The sequence below is a fragment of the Brassica napus genome, chromosome C3 (assembly GCF_020379485.1).
Source record: "Brassica napus cultivar Da-Ae chromosome C3, Da-Ae, whole genome shotgun sequence".
NCBI classification, from domain to species: domain Eukaryota; kingdom Viridiplantae; phylum Streptophyta; class Magnoliopsida; order Brassicales; family Brassicaceae; genus Brassica; species Brassica napus.
The window spans coordinates 71,421,780-71,441,574 of NC_063446.1; the positions used below are offsets into that span (position 1 = coordinate 71,421,780).

The window sequence follows — 19,795 nt, forward strand, 5'->3', positions numbered from 1 at the left end:
ATATATTTTGAACCTCTTGACTCACTTGACTAAAAGCCTTCCCTTACCCAACCAAATGACTTGGACCAACTGACCATTTGCAAGAATTCACTTGATGTCTTATGCTTAATGAATGTGAGAGTTAGTTGATTTGAATGTGTGGATGCTTGATGATGAATATAAGGGCAAAAAGGAGTAGAGATAGGCCTAGAGAAGCTAGAGTGTAATAAGAGAGTGTGCTCATGTTGGATTAGATGTTGAATTGAGTGCTAGTTGTGTCTCTTTTGGCTAAGAGCTCCCATCTTCAAACCTCTCTCCCTATGAGTTCTAGAAAGTTCACTTGTGGACAAGTAAAAGAACAAGTTTGGGGGAGTTGATATCTTGCATATTTGCATTGTTTTATCCATTCATTCATAAACATTTTCATCATAGAGATTAGGATTTAGACATGTTTAGGTTGCATTTTGCATACATGAGTCTCTATTAGGTATTGGAGTACCACATGGAGTTCTTGGAGACATTTGGGTGCATTTGGAGCTCAAAAGAGGTGATAAAGGTGATCATTGGACGAGCAGAGCGTTGGGAGCGACTTCCTGGAGCGACTACATGAAGTCGCTGTGATACCCCTCCCAGAGCGACTTGCCAGAGCGACGATCCAAGGTCGCTCGCGTTTCCATGGCGAGACGACACCCGATGAAGCCCGGAGCGACGTCCTCAGAGCGACACAGCCAGGTCGCTCGCGAGGAGACGACCCGGGAGCGACGTCTTCGGAGCGACACAGCCAGGTCGCTCGCGAAGAAACGACCCGGGAGCGACCTCTCGCAGCGACGTGTCGAGGTCGCTCCGCGTCTATTTGTTTGGGCGAATTCATGATTTCTCAAGGTCCTTTTGGTCATTTCATTATGCACGTTTTTACTTCTGAAAACCTATGTTTTTAAACATCTTTTGTAGCCACCAGGGCAGATTATCTTGGATCTATTGAAAAATACACAAAAACTCTCTAGAGAAGTTCATCTCTTGGATTTTTGATTGTTATGTTTTTGTGTTCTTGTTGATTTCTTATCTATTTCTCTACATGATTAATCTGAAATCCAATATGGGTTTAAGAGGAATCATGGAGATTAGTGAGTAATCACCTTTTGAATTCATGGGTTAGGGAGATTAAGGGTGATTAGGTTAGTTCTAGGATGTTTTAGTGTAGATCATTCTTGTTCCTTGCTAGTAGAGTATTCTTAATGCATCTTCTGAGTTGGCCACTCAAAAGTTGATCAATAGGCATTTCCCACCCGAAAGGTGTTTGATGAAATGCCTGAGACAACTCTCCTAGGCTTTTAGTATACTTTGCCAAAGACATTTGTTGTTAAAGATGCTAAGATAGCTAATAGACTTGTTAGTAATGATTGTTTTCATATTATTCAACCAAAGATATTTGATGTTTGAGATATGTTAGCAAATGAGCATTCATCTAGACATAGAGCTTGCTTAGAATTGTGTCTAGGCTTAAGGTTGATAGTTTGATTGATCGTTTGTCATCCTTAGTTCGATACTTGATCACCCAAGGTCTAATCCCTATGCCCATGAGTTCTCTTTTCCATTAGTCAAGAAAGTATCATTCTGTTATTGTTTTCTAGTTTAGTCATAGCTTAAAACTCATTTAAATCATTGGTTGCACTTAGATTAAGTGAGTACTTGCATTCTCAGTGCTTTGATATCCCTCAGAACTGGTTCGACAATCACTATACTACAACATTTGTCTTAGGAGCTTGAAAACCCCTAACATCATTAGTATTTCGGGACGGATGCAGCTTATACAATCAATTAATATTACTAGCATGACAAACTTTTGGTACACTATTTTCACCTCCATATTTCATGTCTGGAAATAATGGAGAAGCTATGTGTGACGTTTCTGTGGTCGGGTAAAATAATATTTTCTAAAAGCTGAAAATAAATGAGAGGAGTAAAACAACACAAAATAATATGATTTGGCGCTTAAGTTAGATATTATATCTTTGGTTTGGCTATTTTGTTAAAAAATGTTGTAATGATCAAATAAGAGCATCTCGTAGTTTTTACCAAAACAAAAAGAGAGCATGTGAGATGTTATGCTTGGGAAAGGTAAATAAAACAAAGTACAAGCTATAAATACAAAGCACGTCGTATAAATGTTTTTATTTATTTATGATTTGGCCAAGAGTTAAGGTCCAATTATTACAACATTATTAACAACACACAGCACATAAGCTTTTATAAGTTGAAGAAAATAATTTATATTGTCCAGTACTTAATGGATTAAAGGTTGAATACATATGGGTTGATTTTTGTCTATCAATTCCCCTTATTTTGCGACGAACCTAGAATACCATTTCCCAGAATCTTTTTGTCTTCGATCAGCAGGATTAGTGAAATTGACCCAATTCATACCAAACCGGAGAGTGTAACCATTTCCAAATTCATAATTGTCCATCAATGACCAAGCAAAATAACCTGCTACGTTGCAACCATCCCTGTAATATATTTAAATAATTTTAGCGTATCAAGATATATATAGTATGTATATATATGATAAAGTAGGAATAATTGTAACTCACTCGATGGAGCATTTGAGACATGAAAGATGGCTGCAATGATTTTGAATTCGTCCGTTATCGGCAAGAGCATTTGCTACCGTTAAGTTTCCATAATCAGCAACTCCTGAAATTTTAACACAAAGATTATATAATAAGAACACGTAGGATTCTTATGGTTAAGCATATTTATATTGGTAGGTATGTAGATACCGTTTTCGGTGATGTAGGTAAGTGGGTTTTGGTAGTTGTCTTTGATATGATTTAGAATCTGACGGAACCCTGGAGGATAGTAGACAAAGCTTGGAGACTGGAGAAGAAAAATGCAAAATAGGAGAGACTCATTAGTTACTATATAAATGTGGCAATCTCTTAATGTAGATACATATATATATATATATATATATATATATATAAACATGTTATTCCGAATTAAAAACGATACTAGCCTCAACACCGATAGGTACTCCATTGCGATAATCTGAAACACAATAAGAGAATAATGAGTTGATCTATGAACCGAAACATATGTATAAAACTAAATACGAAAAAGGTTTCACATACATCCAAGAGTAACTCGTGGATCGGTTAAGACGCTAGGCTGTGTCTGAGGAGGAGGAGGTGCGTCGCTTGCATATTGTGTAACATAATAGTTCAGCCCTAGAAAATCAAGTGATCCTTTAACTAAATCTGATTCTTGAGGTGTGAATTTTGGCAATCTGTCTCCAACGAGTTCTCTCATTATCCTTGGATATTCTCCGTACACCAATGGATCCAAGAACCTTCAGATATGCAAGAAGAAATTTTGTAACTTAGTGATGCAATATTTTTTAAAGTCTATATGATCGTGACAGAGGCTTTAACTTGCTACATATGTGTGCGTCTTGAATGTCAATTCATTGAGAATATATATACGTACCATCCAACGAAGAATTGGAATGCTCGTTTTGCAGCAGCCTGGTCTAGATCGCTAGTTTCGTTTAGCGGGGCAAACCATCTCCCGATCAAGGTCGTTCCTATCTTACCACCTTGAAATTTCTGCATAATATTTTTTAGATTATAGAATAAGAATATACCACACAAAAAAATATTAGAAACTACTCAAGGAAAATAAAAAGAGATTCATTTTAGATGAACCTGATATCTTTTTCGGTATAGAGATACCGCTTCTGCATGGGCTAGAAGTTGGTGATGCGTGACTATATAAGGTTCGGTTCCTGAATCACCTCCAAATTCACAGCCAGTGCACCTTCCCGGTGGATATGATCCATCTCCATAACCTTTGGATGAGAGAGAGTAAGGCTGGTTTAGAGTGATCCAAAACTTGACTCTGTCTCCGAATCTTTGGAATAGAAGCTCCGCATAGTTCTTGAAGTCCTCTCTGTTCATGTATCATACATATTAAATTATTTAATTATAGATAGATCTGATCATGCAATGTACATATATATATATAACCTAATTAAGTGAAAGAAAGACAAGTTTGGAAGAAGAAAAACTAGTTATTGCACTTACACTATACGTGGGCTTAAGAAGCCTCCGTACTCGTCTTCTAGAGTTTGGGGAACATCCCAATGAAATATAGTCACAAATGGCTCTATGCCTGTAATCACGTACGAAAGTTAGTTAAACGTCCATATATACCACATATATAATTCAAATGATTGAGTAGTATTTATATTTTCAATTTACCATTAGCTTTTAACTCGTTAATGAGATTGTTGTAGTATGTTATCCCGTTCTCGTCCACTCCTCCAGTCAGTCTTCCCTCTAAAATTTATAATCACAAATTTCACCGAGTCAAATATATATAGAATGTAAAACTCTTAATTTTGCCAATTATATAAACTCATGACTGAAAAAGCGACGTATGTTTTTGTTTCTGTATTTACTTGGTAAGACCCTTGACCAGGCTATGGAGAGTCGGTATGCTTGAACTTTCAATCTTTTCAGTAACTTGACATCCTCCTGTTCAAATTATATATGAATTGTTCCAGAGTTAAATAATATTTCCAAATTGGAACAACTGTCTCCTATATGTATACACAGATATATAGCCTCTCACCTTGTAAAGGTCATAGGAATCACAAGCAACGTCTCCGGAGCTGCGATCTGGAACCCTTTCTATACCATAACAAACAGAAAAATTAATGTGAGCATGTCCAGTCTTTCTAATATTTATACACTCTCCCATATGTCCAAATGAATGTTGATCAAAAGGGTAATTAATTGGTTTATAACCTGGATATCTATGAGTGTAGTAGTCCCATCCATTAAGGGCTCTATGTGCAGCACCCTCGATCTGGTTGAACAAATAAAAAGCGATAGTATTGGAATTTTTTTTCTTTTTTGAAAAAAATATACTTTTATCTACAAAAATAAGAAAATAGTATGCCCAACAACGGTCATGAGGAAGATATATAAATTTATACCTGGTAGGCGGAAGTAGCCGCACCGAAAGTAAAGTTCTTTGGAAATCCAGTTCGGTTGAAGGTAAGAGAATTATCGCAGTTGAAGGGTTCTTTAGCCTTGCATTCTGGATTGCAGGCATTTTGGCTATTTGAAACGACAAAGAGAATGACAAGGATGGCTAGAGAGTAGTGAGCTTTTGGAATTGCCATGGTTGAGAGACTTTGTAGTTTGTGTAATGGCTAATTTGATTATGACTGGATGATGAACTTGGAGGGGTTTATATAGAAGGGTTTGAGTGCATGGGACTTGCATGGGTTTCAAGTAAACTTGTTACGTAAATATATATGACTTCAATTTGATCTTGCATGCATGTTCTCCACCTCACGCTGTCTTGTTTTCTAATAAAAAATAATATATCCCTTAATAAACAAATAGATAATTAATGGAGTTCTACGGCATGCTCATCATAATTCTCTTATATGTGTATAATACGCATACAGAGCTCCACAAGATATATACCTGTACATATAAGCTTCAGAATATATGCTTCTTAGCTATAGTTAATATTGTAATTTTTTAATCGGATCTAAGACTCCGTACCATCTATTGTGCAATTCGATTGACAAGATTTCTTAACGAGGTTCTGATTCAGGTTACGTTAATGCAATGTATACTACTCATAAATGCACCAATCTTTGTTTCCTAAGCAAAATATGAATTGTCGAATACAAAACTTCAAACCCTATTCTAAGGGACTGTATTAGTATAATTAACGTTTAACTATTATTATAACATCTACGAACATGATATTCTCGTTTTATAGTAAATAAATATCTAAATCAAATTTATTGCTTGTATTATGTTGAAGTTAGTTTTGTTTTAAAAGTAAGTTTCAATAGGAATTAGTGAATTCAAATATGTAAACTTATTTTTAGTTATTTTGAAAGTAAATTTCAAAATTTTGCACCATATATTTTAATCTTCGATCAAGGGTATACTTTTGCAATAGGAAAAAAAATGTTCAGGTTATTTAATCATCTATAAACTATTGTTTTTGCATATACATAGCAGTCAAATGATTTATAATTGAGTAAATTATTGATTTGATATGAGCTCATAATAGTATTGTATTCGAAATAGGTTTAAAACTGAATATCACGTATGATTATTTTGATTAAATTTTAGATAATTATACTTATTATTTTTACTTATGTGTTATAAGAATAATCTGCACAATATATGTTATAATAAATTCTCATATGATATACAACATATAATATATATGTATTAGTTTGAATAGGTGAAATGAAAGTTCATTAATTTGGTAGGCTGAAATCTATAAAAAACATTTATATATACACACATATATATAAATGAAAGTTTTAAACAATTAGACTGCTTCATAGAAGGATGTCTTCTTCTCTTTGAACATGTTTCTTCACAAGTGCTTGGGTTTAGCCATAAGCATGAACAAATATTTTATACGCATGGCTGGGAAGACACATAATGATCTTCATGCCAGAAAATAGCAACCTCACTTGAAATTCTTATTGACTAACTCCCGCTCAGATATTTAGGACTCCCAATACAATAAGAAGCATGAAGAAAATTACAGGCCGTTAGTATTTCGGGACGGATGCAGCTTATACAATCAATTAATATTACTAGCATGACAAACTTTTGGTACACTGTTTTCACCTCCATATTTCATGTCTGGAAATAATGGAGAAGCTATGTGTGACGTTTCTGTGGTCGGGTAAAATAATATTTTCTAAAAGCTGAAAATAAATGAGAGGAGTAAAACAACACAAAATAATATGATTTGGCGCTTAAGTTATATCCTTGGTTTGGCTATTTTGTTAAAAAATGTGGTAATGATCAAATAAGAGCATCTCGTAGTTTTTACCACAACAAAAAGAGAGCATGTGAGATGTTATGCTTGGGAAAGGTAAATAAAACAAAGTACAAGCTATAAATACAAAGCACGTCGTATAAATGTTTTTATTTATTTATGATTTGGCCAAGAGTTAAGGTCCAATTATTACAACATTATTAACAACAAACTCGATAAACATATTCATCATACGAATCCAATCTACCACGAGAAATCAAGGGAACTATTCACACTTCTCAAAATCAGCAACCATGTTGGCGAGCTCAGCCCACCACCTATACAGTTAAAAACTCCATTCAACTCTCGTCTCTCCCGCAACAATTTCAAACAGACTACATCGAACTCCCGTCCGGACCCATATACATAAACGAAGTCGAACACTCAGTGATCAAATGAAACTTAAACGACTTCAATTCATCTAGTGGCTTAGACAAACTCACATGTCGATCGATCACGAATGGACCAAGATCGGACGCTCAATGAAATATGTCTTGCACGACCTCGCCATAGGATGGCAAACGACTACACGAACTCATCGAAGAAATAATGGGCTCGGAGTCATGTTGTTTCAACTGATAAAAGGCTTCTCCGTTCTTCAACCTCGTCACCTCACTTGAAGAACTGGGGGACAAATGTTGATACCGGATTTAGCACTAAATCCCTCCCGCCAAAAGAATAAGAAAACCGGTCAATGACTACTTTGAGTCGAGCTTAAACGGTCCCATGAGAACTTGTACCGCGACGTCGACCCATAGAGCTCAGGGGTTCTTTGGGTGAATAATGAGTCAAAGAACCAAAGGGCCGTTCTCCGCATATCTCGTAGATCAATCTATAAAGAATAAGTCATAGCTAAAAAAAAGAGCACGTGCAACAAACCACCAACCATGTTACGAGCTTCCTGCAACAACCTCGCTCTCATATAAAAGACGCCTTGGAGCTAACGAGAGAAGGGGATTCTTGAACCTGAACAAAGAGAAAAAGCACATAACCAAAAGAATAAAGAGATATGAAGATCAAGAGAGACTTCGGTCTCAGCAAGATCACTTCATCCTCCACCAACACATGGTTTAATCATTACCCCCATGTAATGATTAAACAATTATTCAATTATTCAATTACCGAAGGAGAAAGAGAGACATTAGATTATTTATATCATGACACCAAGTCAAAGACGTCACGACACTCACAATTAAGAAGACGTCTCCGCAATCGCCAACAACGAGAGTTCTAGCCGGCATTGTCGAACTCTGATGATTATAATAAACGAGGACGAGAGTTCTTATTAACCGACTTCGATCTCAAAATATGTTTATAGATCAGCCGCTGTGATATATAAACGAACTCTCCTCTGAGGCTAAAGTTAATGACATCTCACTCGAGATGATGACAATCGAACTACGTTATGACTTGATCCCTCGTCGAGGGTACGTATGCAGCTCGACCCCGAGTTCAGTCACGATCCTTCTCAACATCGAGATCTCGAAGTTGTTCGGCACAAAGAACAAAGTCCATTCTCGACGAATTGAACCCAATTCTATCGTTGTGTTCTGAGGATATTGTCGCCCACAAAGTTCTTTTCTCCCTCTTTTAATTTTCAATCACTACAAAATACTTAGTGTAGATTTTTGATGACTTGCATATTTTCATTGTTTTATCCATTCATCCATGAGCATTTTCATTATATAGATTAGAATTTAGTCATGTCTAGGTTGCATTTTGCATTCATTGTCTTTATTAGGTGTTGGAGTGTGTCATGGAGTGATTTGAGATGTTTGGGAGCATTGTGATCCAAAAGGGGGTGAAAGCTGAGCATGGATGGAGCCTTTAGAGAAATATTCTGTTGCTAAGATTTTGTGGAGACACAGAAAATTGAGTTATCTTTCTAATGGAAGTGGTTTCAAGTCATTTGAAGATGTAATGAAGGAGTTACGACCAATTTACTAGAGGCATATCCACCCTGTTCGAGCATCCTGGAGCGACTATCTCAAGTCGCTCCCAGCCAGAGCGACCAGCCCAGAGCGACTATCTCAAGTCGCTCCAGCCAGAGCGACCAGCCCAGAGCGACTATCTCAAGTCGCTCCAGCCAGAGCGACCAGCTCAAGTCGCTCGCGTTTTGACGGGGCGAGACACAAAGAAACGCGTCGGGAGCGACCTCCTGGAGCGGCTATGCTAGGTCGCTCCGCGTGTTTTGCTTGGACGATTTTTATGTTATTTCAGGGGCCTTTTGGTCATTTGTTTTGTTGTTTTACATTGCCAAAACCTAAGTTAAGTACTTTTGTAAGCCATTGGAGGCAGAGGATCCCTTTTTGTGGAGAACAACTAGTAAAACTTCTGGAGATTAAGATTGCTTTCATCTTGTGTTCTTGTTGATTTCTTATCTATTCCTCTACATGATTAATCTGAAATCCAATATGGATTTAAGAGGAATCATGGAGATTAGTGAGTAATCACCTTTTGAATTCATGGGTTAGGGAGATCAAGGGTGATTAGGTTAGTTCTAGGATGTTTTAGTGTAGATCATTCTTGTTCCTTGCTAGTAGAGTATTCATAATGCATCTTCTGAGTTGGCCACTCAAAAGTTGATCAATAGGCATTTTCCACCCAAAAGGTGTTTGTTGAAATGCCTGAGACAACTCTCCTAGGCTTTTAGTATACTTTGCCAAAGACATTTGTTGTTAAAGGTGCTAAGATAGCTAATAGACTTGTTAGTAATGATTGCTTTCACATTATTCAACCAAAGACATTTGATGTTTGAGATATGTTAGCAAATGAGCATTCATCTAGACATAGAGCTTGCTTAGAATTGTGTCTAGGCTTAAGGTCGATAGTTTGATTGATCATTTGCCATCCTTAGTTCGATACTTGATCACCCAAGGTCTAATCCCTATGCCCATGAGTTCTCTTTTCCCTTAGTCAAGAAAGTATCATTCTGTAATTGCTTTCTAGTATTAGTAGTAGTTTAAAACTCATCTAAATCATTGGTTGCACTTAGATTAAGTGAGTACTTGCATTCTCGGTGCTTTGATATCCCTCAGAACTGGTTCGACAATCATTTATACTACAACATTTGTTTTAGGAGCCTTGAAAACTCCTAACATCAATTTTAGGATCTACAATAAGGAACCATCCTCTTGCGCTCTCCGGCATAATCTCGAGAGGACCTCGGAGCAGAGGATGAAAAGATAAGGTGATAGAGGATCGCCCTGTCGTAAACCTCGTGACGGAAGAACCCTCCCTTTCGCTCCCCCATTTATGAGAAACGAGTACGAGACAGTCTTGACGCATTCCATTATCCACTGTACCCACTTCTGGTGGAAGCCGAGTCTACACAAAACATTTTGAAGAAAGCACCACTCGATCCTGTCATACGCCTTGCTCATGTCCGTCTTAACGGCCATCATACAATGCTTTTTAGCCTTTAAGGGTTTGAGGTAATGAAGAACCTCATGAGTGATCAAGATGTTATCTGAGATCGCGCGGTCAGCCACGAAAGCATATTGGTAAGGCGAGATGAGCTTTGGCAGGAGAGGCTTCAGGCGCATACAAAGCAGCTTAGCAATGATTTTATAATGTGTGGAGCACAGAGCAATGGGTCTAAAGTCAGAGACTCTCTTCGGGTTTTTTTTCCTTTCGGAATGAGTCTCACATGCGTCTCATTGTACCGATGATGGAAGGAGCCTTGCTCAAAGAACATTCTGACTTCGTTGCATACATCACCGCCTATAATGTCCCGAAAGGCTTGGTAGAAGGTTGCGGAAAACCCCCTTGACCTGGGGCTTTGTCTCCATTGATAGCAAACACTGCTTTTTAATTTCTGGATCTGTCGGGATTGAAATCAGGGACGCATTTTCCTCAGGTAAGATCACAGGAGAGAGAGCATCCATCACCACTTGGGAGTCTCCTGTGCCGGTAGAAGAAAACAGAGCTTGGTAGAATTGGGAGATTGTTTTTGTAATCCTTTCCTCACCATGAACTGTCTCACCTGTTTCAGATTCAATGACTGAGAAGGAGTTGACAGCCTTTCTTCCTCTTGTGACCGCATGAAAGAAACTGGAGTTTCTATCACCATGTTGTAAACACAATATGCGGCTGCGTTGTCTCCAGTAGAGTTCCTCCTCAGCATAAGCTTTATCGAGTTCCATGGTAAGAATGTCAATGAGGTCCGCATCAGGGGAGATGCTGGAGAGTGCTGTATCTAGGTCCCGTTGGGCCTGTTGAATGGTATCCTTGTTCCGTAAGTTTTGAGATTTGGTCCATTCAATCAAGCTTTGACGTATATGACACAGGCGAGAGAGAATGGAGATACTCGGGTTCCAATTCTCCTGAACCAGAGATCTCACTTCAGGTTTGGACGCAAGTCATTGATCAAATCTAAATAAGCCATGTTTCTTTTTTGCAGATGCATCAAGATAAGTGATGAGGGGGCTGTGATCCGAGCCCTCAAATCTGAGGTATTCGCTGAAAGCAGAGGGGAAGGATTCGAACCAGGAACACTTGCCCATGGCTCTATCCAGTATTGATTGGATGGCATGATTATAGTGTGTTCCACGCCAAGACAGATGGTTCCCGGTGTGTGGAATGTCCCAGAGTCCGGTTTGGGTAACAAAGCTGCGAAAGGCTACAAAGGAACCCTCCCATCGGCGAGGACCTCCAACTTTCTCATCATTGTCGAGAAGATCGTTAAAATCCCCAGTTAAACACCAAGCATTTCCTCGATCTTCTCCCAACGTCATCAATTTATTCCAGAAGTCTGCCCTATCTACCTGTCTTGGAGCTCCATAGACAAACGTGATGAAAAGAGGTTCGGGCCCTGTAATGATTTTTGTGTCGATGAAGTTCGGTGAAGAGTCTAAAATATCCAAATCAATATTATCCTTCCAGGAGAGGGAAAGACCTCCACTGAGACCCTCAGGAATAACTAAAAAATGATTGGAGAACAGCGTATTTTTAAATTTGCTGAGTACAACATCATCTCTGTTTTTTGTCTCCATCAGAAACACAATGTCTGGAGCATGTCTAGAACAAAGCTCATGAAGACGAAGAACTGTAGGAGTGCTTCCGATCCCCTGACAGTTCCAGGCCATAAAGGCTAAGGAAGAGTGCTTGGGGCGGTTTGAAAATCCAACCCCTTGCGCGAGCTTGATGGAAACGTTGCGGTTGATGGAGCAGCTAGTGGAGCTTTGCGTTTATTCGTAGCACCTCCTCTACCAGTCATAGTAGTTTTTCCGCGAGGAGAGTTCTGGGCACGAGTAACACGCCTTTTCTTTGTGGCTGCTCCTTGGATTGAGCTTTTTACCACACGATTCTTTGGTGATGGTTTCTCTACAACTTTACGCTTTCCAGTCACTTTAGGAACAGCCGGTTTGCGACCTCTTTTAGCAACAACAGGTTGTTCGTTGATATGCAGAGATTGAGCAGAGCCTTCCACCTGCCTAGAGGTTTCCAGTTCTTGAGCAATATGTCTGCGATCCTGGCTTAGAGTTCGAATAGAGGAAGATTGTGGTAGAGAGAGTCTTTCATGCACAGGGAGAGAAAGTTTTTCATTTACTGGGGCCCTTGATGAGGAAGCTCTACAAGAGCTACCAATGGGATGATTTTGAAGGTTTTCCTCTAGGTAGTGGATTTCAACCTCTTGGAGCCTACCAGAGTCTGAGTCGGCCACACCATTAACAAGAAGAGGGACCCTGGATGCAGAGCCTGAGAGCCTTTGGACAGCTGAGGTGTGTTCTTGGGAGACAGTAGGTCTCTCATCAGGTCTCATATCATTTTGCGGAAACAGTGTTGTTTGCATCTGCTCTCTTGGAGGCCTGGGTGAAGGAGTTTTAGACGCTTGGGAGATTTGAGCACTTAAGGAATGCCCTGTTTTCTCAACCCAAACTTGCTCACCATGCTTGGAGTGTCCTGAAGAGCCTTTTCCGAGAGATAGAAGTTGTGTCGCAGGGAGTCTCGGAGAGACAAAGACACCTTGGTCTCTGGTTACTGACCTTGGGTCGCCCGACACTTCGCGAGGAAGGGTCCTAGCAGAGTAGGACCTGTCATTAAAGAGTGGTCTCCTGGTCTCTCTGTGATGAGTTTCGCGATGGGAGTCCCAAGATTGAAGAGGTTGTCTGGGATTTTCGTTAACGTGATACTCACGGTGAGATGAACGGTATTGTTCGTTTACTTGATCAAGTCTGTTGCGAAAAGCAAGGGCTGGAGGGTGTCCTCGAGCCACTTTCCTATTATCTTGCGAGCGCTTTGAGGCCTCAAGTCTGTCTAGAGTGCGCGTCTGACTGATACTTGAGTGGTTGTCTCTGCGCTCCGAGGGTCTGATATAAAGACAGTCATCCTTCTCATGGGACAAGGAGCGACAAGAGAAACAGTGTTTGTCCAATCTTTCATACTCAAGCTCCACTTTCTTGATATCACCCGAGGGCAAGCTAATGTCAAGAAGCATTTCAAGAGGTTTGAGACCATTGATAGAGGCACAGAACCTGTCCTTATTAGCTTCTTTTGCTTCCACAAAGCCTAATTCGGAGCCTATGGAGTCGAGAGCGGCATCAGTCCAATAATGTATGGGGAGACCATGAACTGTGACCCAAAAAGAGATACTCGAGGGGAAGTTCTCTGATACATTAGGCTCCCACCGTTGGAGTAGAATCATCAATCTTTTAAAGTGATATGGAGACTTCTCCAGAACGGACTGGGGGTCATGCTCTATTTCGAAACAAAACTGGAAGAGATTGGGGCCAAGAGGTCTTCATGTGAGTCTCCCAACAGTGGACCAGTGTTGGAGAAAGAAGTCGACCAGAGCTCTGGTCTTCTGGATGCTAGGGTTAGTAATCCTCCCAATAAAGGTGAGTCTATTAAGACTGCACACAGCAGTAGAGTTGAAAGACCACACTGGAGCGGAAGGGTTTCTTCTTAGACAAATTTAGAACTGGGGGTGGTGATAGAACATTACACACCAGTCTTCGTTTCGCAAGGTATCCATGAAGAGGAGAAGGATTCCGGTGAGAGCACGGCGCCGACGGCCCCTCCGACCCAGGTCGGGGGAAGAACCCAGTGGATGTTTCTACAGACTTGCTTTGGACCGGAGAATATTGCTAAAAAGAGGAGCAAATTGAAACGATGCCAAAAGTTGCAGAGGTTTTTTTCCTGGAAAGGGTAGAAAGCTGACAGGAAACAAAGAAGGAATGCTCATGTACATTAGGTAAGGATCTTCCTAGAATATCGTGCCTGGGAGAGTTTTTAGTTTTGTTTTTACCACAAACATTTAATAATAAACACGTCATATAAATGTGTTTATTTATTTATGATTTGGCCAAGAGTTAAGGTCCAATTATTACAACATTATTAACAACACAGCACATAAGCTTTTATAAGTTGAAGAAAAGAATTTATATTGTCCAGTACTTAATATATAGATTAAAGGTTGGATAGATGGAGCTGATTTATGTCAACCGCTTCCCCTTATTTTGCAACGAACCTAGAATTTTATTTTCAGAATATGTTTGTCTTCGATCAGCAGGATTAGTGAAATTGACCCAATTAATACCAAACAGGAGAATGTAACCATTTCCTAATTCATAATTGTCTATCAATGACCAAGCATAATAACTTGTTACGTTGCAATCCATGTGATATGTTTAAATAATGTTTAAACGTATCAAGATATAGTATAAAATAAAGTAGGAATATTAATTGTAACTCACTCGATGGAGTCGATATCTACCAATCGAGCCAAAGAATGACACTTGAACCACGACTTCTTCCGGTCCGAGTTGGTTAAACTACATCATCACTAGGGATAGGTGTTCGGGTACCCATTCGGGTTCCATTCGGATTCGATTCGGGTTCGATTTGGGTCTATTCGGGTTTTGGGTTTTCGGGTTCAAAGATTTCATCCCCATTCGGGTATTTCTAAATTTCTGTTCGGGTTCGGTTCGGATCTTTGCGGGTTCGGTTCAGATACGGATAACCCATTTAAATTATTTTAAAATTTTTAAAATTCATTATATTCTTAAAATTTCTTAAAATCTATAAACAAAACAATATATTACATATAAATTTGAATAGCATATGTCAAATTACCTAAAATTAACATATACATTGGTTTGGTTTGAATATTTTGATTGAGAATCAATAGATATTTTAAGTATTGTTGGTGTTTTGAGTATACTTTAGCTATTTTAGACATGTACTTTTGACTATTTGTAGATATTTATAAGTATTTTGGAAAACTTAAAATTATATTATATATTTTGATGTTCTTAATATATATTAAATCTAAAAATAATTAATATATATAAGTATATAAATTAATTTCGGATATAATCGGGTACCCGAAATACTTCGGTTCGGATCGGGTTCGGTTTCGTTTCTCTAAATACCAAAATTTTGAACCCTTTCGGATATTTAATAAATTTTAGTTCGGGTTCGATACTACTTTTTCGGATCGGGTTCGGTTCGGTTTTTCGGATCCGGGTTTTTTGTCCAGCCCTAGATGGAGCATTGAGACACGAAAGATGGCTGCAATGATTTTGAATCATGGCTGCAATGATTTTGAATCAGTCTGTTATCAACAGGAGCATTTGCTAACGTTAAGTTTCCATAATCAGCCACTCCTGAAATTTAACTCAAAGACTATATAATAAAAAACATAATAGACCCTGACCCGCACGCCAGCGCGGATATGAATTTTCAGTTTTTAATTATTTATTTTATTAAATGATGTATTTGTAATATTCGTTCATATTATATTCATTAAGTAAATTTTTTTTTTTTGCATCTTAAACTATCTATTTTTTACGAATGTGTGATATCATATAAAAATATAAAAAAAATGAGTATAGAGTTAATTAGATAATTTTAAAAACAAAATTTTTTCTTTCGTGTGCGATATCATAGAAATAATGATCCGCCCAATTAATAAAAATCATGATTATTTTTTGTGTAATTTTTTTTTATTTTGACCATTTCCTTAAAACTATATTAAATTTTACATATTTTAATTAGAATATTTTTAATATCTTTATCTTTTTATTTGAAATGCAACTCAATATTTTTTAACAATTATAACAAAATATTTAAAAAAATATTTTTAGAATTTGTTTGAAAAATATGAAAATTACATTTTAAATTAAAATTATCCTAAAATATGATAGGTTTTGAAGTAAATGAAAACTCAAACTATGTCAAAAATAATGATATTCAATGATAATAAAAAATTTAATTGATTATTTTTTAAAAAATACATTTACAAAAATATTGTTTGAAAGAAAATCCATTTATCTTTCAAATATAAAATGAAAATATTATAATTAAATAATAAAAAATAAAAATAAAAATCATAAATTTAGCAAATGGCAACTGAGTTATATTATGCTAAAATTTTCTTTCTAACAATTTATCAAATGACAAATGAGTTATGAGCAAATAATACCATATAATTTTTAAAAACATAGTCATTCTTAAATATTTTTTGAATAAATAATTATTTTTAAATTTAATCAACTGAAAATAATATCCGTACAATTGTGTGAGTCAAATTCTAGTTTTATTGATGTTTGTTATATATTAGTGCTGCATATTTTAAGTACCATTTTAATGATGCACGTTTTTAAAAATCTCCATTATTAAAATTATTGCACGTAAGGATAACTCATGAGTTTTTTTGGTTGATTAAATGACTTTATGTCCAAATTTATTTAAGGATATTTCATTAAGGTAACTGAAAAAGACAAACAATAAAATAGGAAGTTTAAATTCATTTAAGCATATTTCATTAATATATATGAAAAGATAAGTAATAAATTAGGCAGTTTTATTCGTTTTAGGATATTTCATAAGTGCAACTAAAAAAGACAAGCAAAAAAAATGGAGTTTAATTAATGAAGTAAGAACATTTTCAAATGGGTACTTCTCTTTTAATAACATAGATATAATTTTAGTGGTTAAGCATATTTATATTGGTATGCACGTAGATACCGTTTTCCGTGATGTAGGTAAGTGGGCTTTGGTAGCTGTCTTTGATAAAATTTAGAATCCGACGGAACCCAGGAGGATATTATAAACAAAGATTGGAGCCTGGAGATGATAAAAGCAAAAAGGAAAGACTCATTTCAAGTCATTTTTGTTGCAAATGTCACATCATTGTTATATACAACAACTCAGGCGCCATAGTGGAAAGGATGAAACCAAATCGAATACACCGAAAAAATGACCATATCTAAGAGAACCAGAGAAGAACATGTAACATGTTCTGCTAAAAGATGCAGGATTCAGATCCAAGGAAAACAATGACAAAAAATATGGAAATAGTTATTGCACTCCAACTAGATATCTATACTACTAAAACATAATTCATGATTTATTCCATGTGTGATTTTTTTTTTTCATTTGGATCTTTGTTTGGAAAGTTTATCAAATTATACATAGTTTAATTATAACATCTTCCAATATCTTTATCTTTTTATTTGAAATACAAATCAATATCTAACAATATTTATTGGCTTATTTTTAAATTTTATTTTCGAAAATTATTTAATTTAAATTCTTATAATCATAAAATATCATTAGAAATTAATATTATTTTGCATTTATTTAGAAACGAAAATTTAGAAAATATATTTAATTACATTTTAATGATGATAAAATAATTAATTGATTAATTTTGAAAAATATATTTTACAGATATTTTAAAAAATTATGTTAGAAACAAATACTCATTCCATCTCAAAAATAAAAATAAAAATATTTTATCTATTAAAATAAAAGTCTTGATTTATTTTATGTGTGATTTCTTATTTAGAACATCTTTTAAAAAAAAAATATTAAATGTATATTTTTATTTAATTAATAATATCCTAACTATAATTTTTTTAGAAAAATTCTCCAAGATAGTCATATTTAAGTTTTTATCACAAAAATAGTCATCAATGAGAAAAATGACCAAAAGAAGTTTTTTTAAATGGTAAAAATACATTTATACCCTAGGGTTAACTAATCTAGATTTAGGGTTTATAGTTAAGGGTAGGGTTTTGAGGATGTGATTTCAAAATTTTTAAAAACTAAAAAATTAAAATTAAAATTTTCTAAATAAAAAGGGCTATTTTGGTCATTTTTTTATTAGGGGGGTTATTTTTGTGACAAAAACTTTAAAAAAAAACTATTTGAGAGAATTGTCATTTTTAACTAAATTTAATATAAATGAAGATATTACAAATACTTAATACAAACCTTAAACTTCAAATATTACCCATTGTATTACTGCTTATGCCCATCTGGGAAGATAAATGAAATATTTTAATATAAAAAAAAACTTCAGATATTACAAGATTAGTTTAAATATTTATTTAATATATTATTCATTACAGGTTTTACGCAATAAAATTTAAATATGAATCTATGTGCATTAAAGTCTTTATTCATTAACACACATTTCGTTTATGGCATGTAGACTGACAGCTTCATTTCGTTTGTTAAACCGAATTGTAAACGGTTATTGTATCTTTTCATTCATCTACTATAAGATAAGACTAACTAACTAAGATAAGACATGCGCCTTGCGCAAAGCAAATTTATATGAAAATTATTTAAGGAATATCGTATAGAAAAATAAAATTTATATTTTTAATCGAATAAATATTTTTGGCCTTTAATTGATTTTTTTTTAAAAAAAATTGTTAATTATATAATTTGTTTACTGATGAGCTGATCCTATTTTAAAAATATTTTAGGTCAAAAATCATTTATCGCATAAGAATCTAACGTTTAGGACGAAGAATTACAGAGTTACAATTTGGTTACAATGAAAATATGAGAGTTCAGTTTTATATCATGATTTAACAATTTAAAAATTAATTATGGCTATGAGAAGTTTACGTTCACGTGTCAATCCTAAATATCTTCAATATTTTTCTCATTTTGTGTCGTTTTTTCATTTTGGTTATTGCTCGATATAAATATTGATTTTTGAGTTTATACTCATTTCGCTATTTTGTTTTGGCCTGAGATTTAGAAAATGGTTAAGATTTAAAATTATTAAAGAGATACATACTTAGGTTAAGATCAGCATCTTGAACAGAATAAATATTTTATATTTATTACTTATTTTATGTTTTTCTACATATTATGAAATAAAATAAGAATAATTATATATTAAATAACTAAAAAAATCAGTTACTATTATACAATAAATTGGCGTGCGCATATAAATCAAATGATCGTTCTTGTTCATTCGCACTCATTTTAGGGTAAATAAATCAAAACAATCAATCTTATCTATCATATATGATATATACTTAAATCTAAATGATATTAACATAGATATATAGTATACTTTTAATATGGATATTTATTAAATGAAGTTTCTACTCATATGATTTTATGATTATTTGCATATTTATGTAACAAATTTTACACCAACGATTTTTTTTTTAAAGTGGAATGTTTAGTGGTTTCAATAATTTATAATAATTTTAAAAAAACAATGAAGATTTCAAAATTAAAATATTAACTTTTCAATATATGTTCAACGTAGATATCAAAATATAAGTATGTATTTTCATATGATGTATATAGTTTAATTTAAACGATATGAAATATATATATATATATATATTAACATAAACACCTATTAAAATAAAATTATTTATTCATAAGATTTTATAATCATTGTATCTTATTATAGAAAAAAAAAATTAAACCTTGATTACAAAAGTTTATGTGAGACATTTAACAGTTTTAGTAATTTATACTCGTTTTGAAAAATTCAAAATACAACATATACAAAAAAAATCTAAATTTTTATTATATAATTAATGTAATTATGTAATTTATTTTAAAAATAAATAATTAAACAAAAATGATAGAAAATATACAGATTATTAGCAAATCTTTATTATTTAAAATCATTAATTGTCATATATATCTTCATCACATTAGGTAATTCCGTAGGTTT

At 35.0% G+C, this 19,795-nt stretch overlaps 1 protein-coding gene across 1 annotated transcript; it reads right to left on the bottom strand.

Annotated features, from left to right (window-relative positions):
* Nucleotides 1–1,667: 1,667 nt before the first annotated feature.
* Nucleotides 1,668–6,506, bottom strand: LOC125583513 (myrosinase 4). Its single transcript, XM_048750540.1, has 13 exons — nucleotides 4,979–6,506; nucleotides 4,788–4,848; nucleotides 4,612–4,670; nucleotides 4,439–4,514; nucleotides 4,239–4,316; nucleotides 4,062–4,149; nucleotides 3,684–3,927; nucleotides 3,466–3,584; nucleotides 3,111–3,328; nucleotides 2,996–3,027; nucleotides 2,760–2,856; nucleotides 2,571–2,673; nucleotides 1,668–2,486 (listed from the first exon to the last, which is right to left on the bottom strand). Exons 1-13 carry the CDS (start codon nucleotides 5,165–5,167, stop codon nucleotides 2,318–2,320), a joined length of 1,533 nt encoding a protein of 510 aa, XP_048606497.1. The 5' UTR covers nucleotides 5,168–6,506; the 3' UTR covers nucleotides 1,668–2,317.
* Between the last annotated feature and the right edge of the window lie 13,289 nt (nucleotides 6,507–19,795).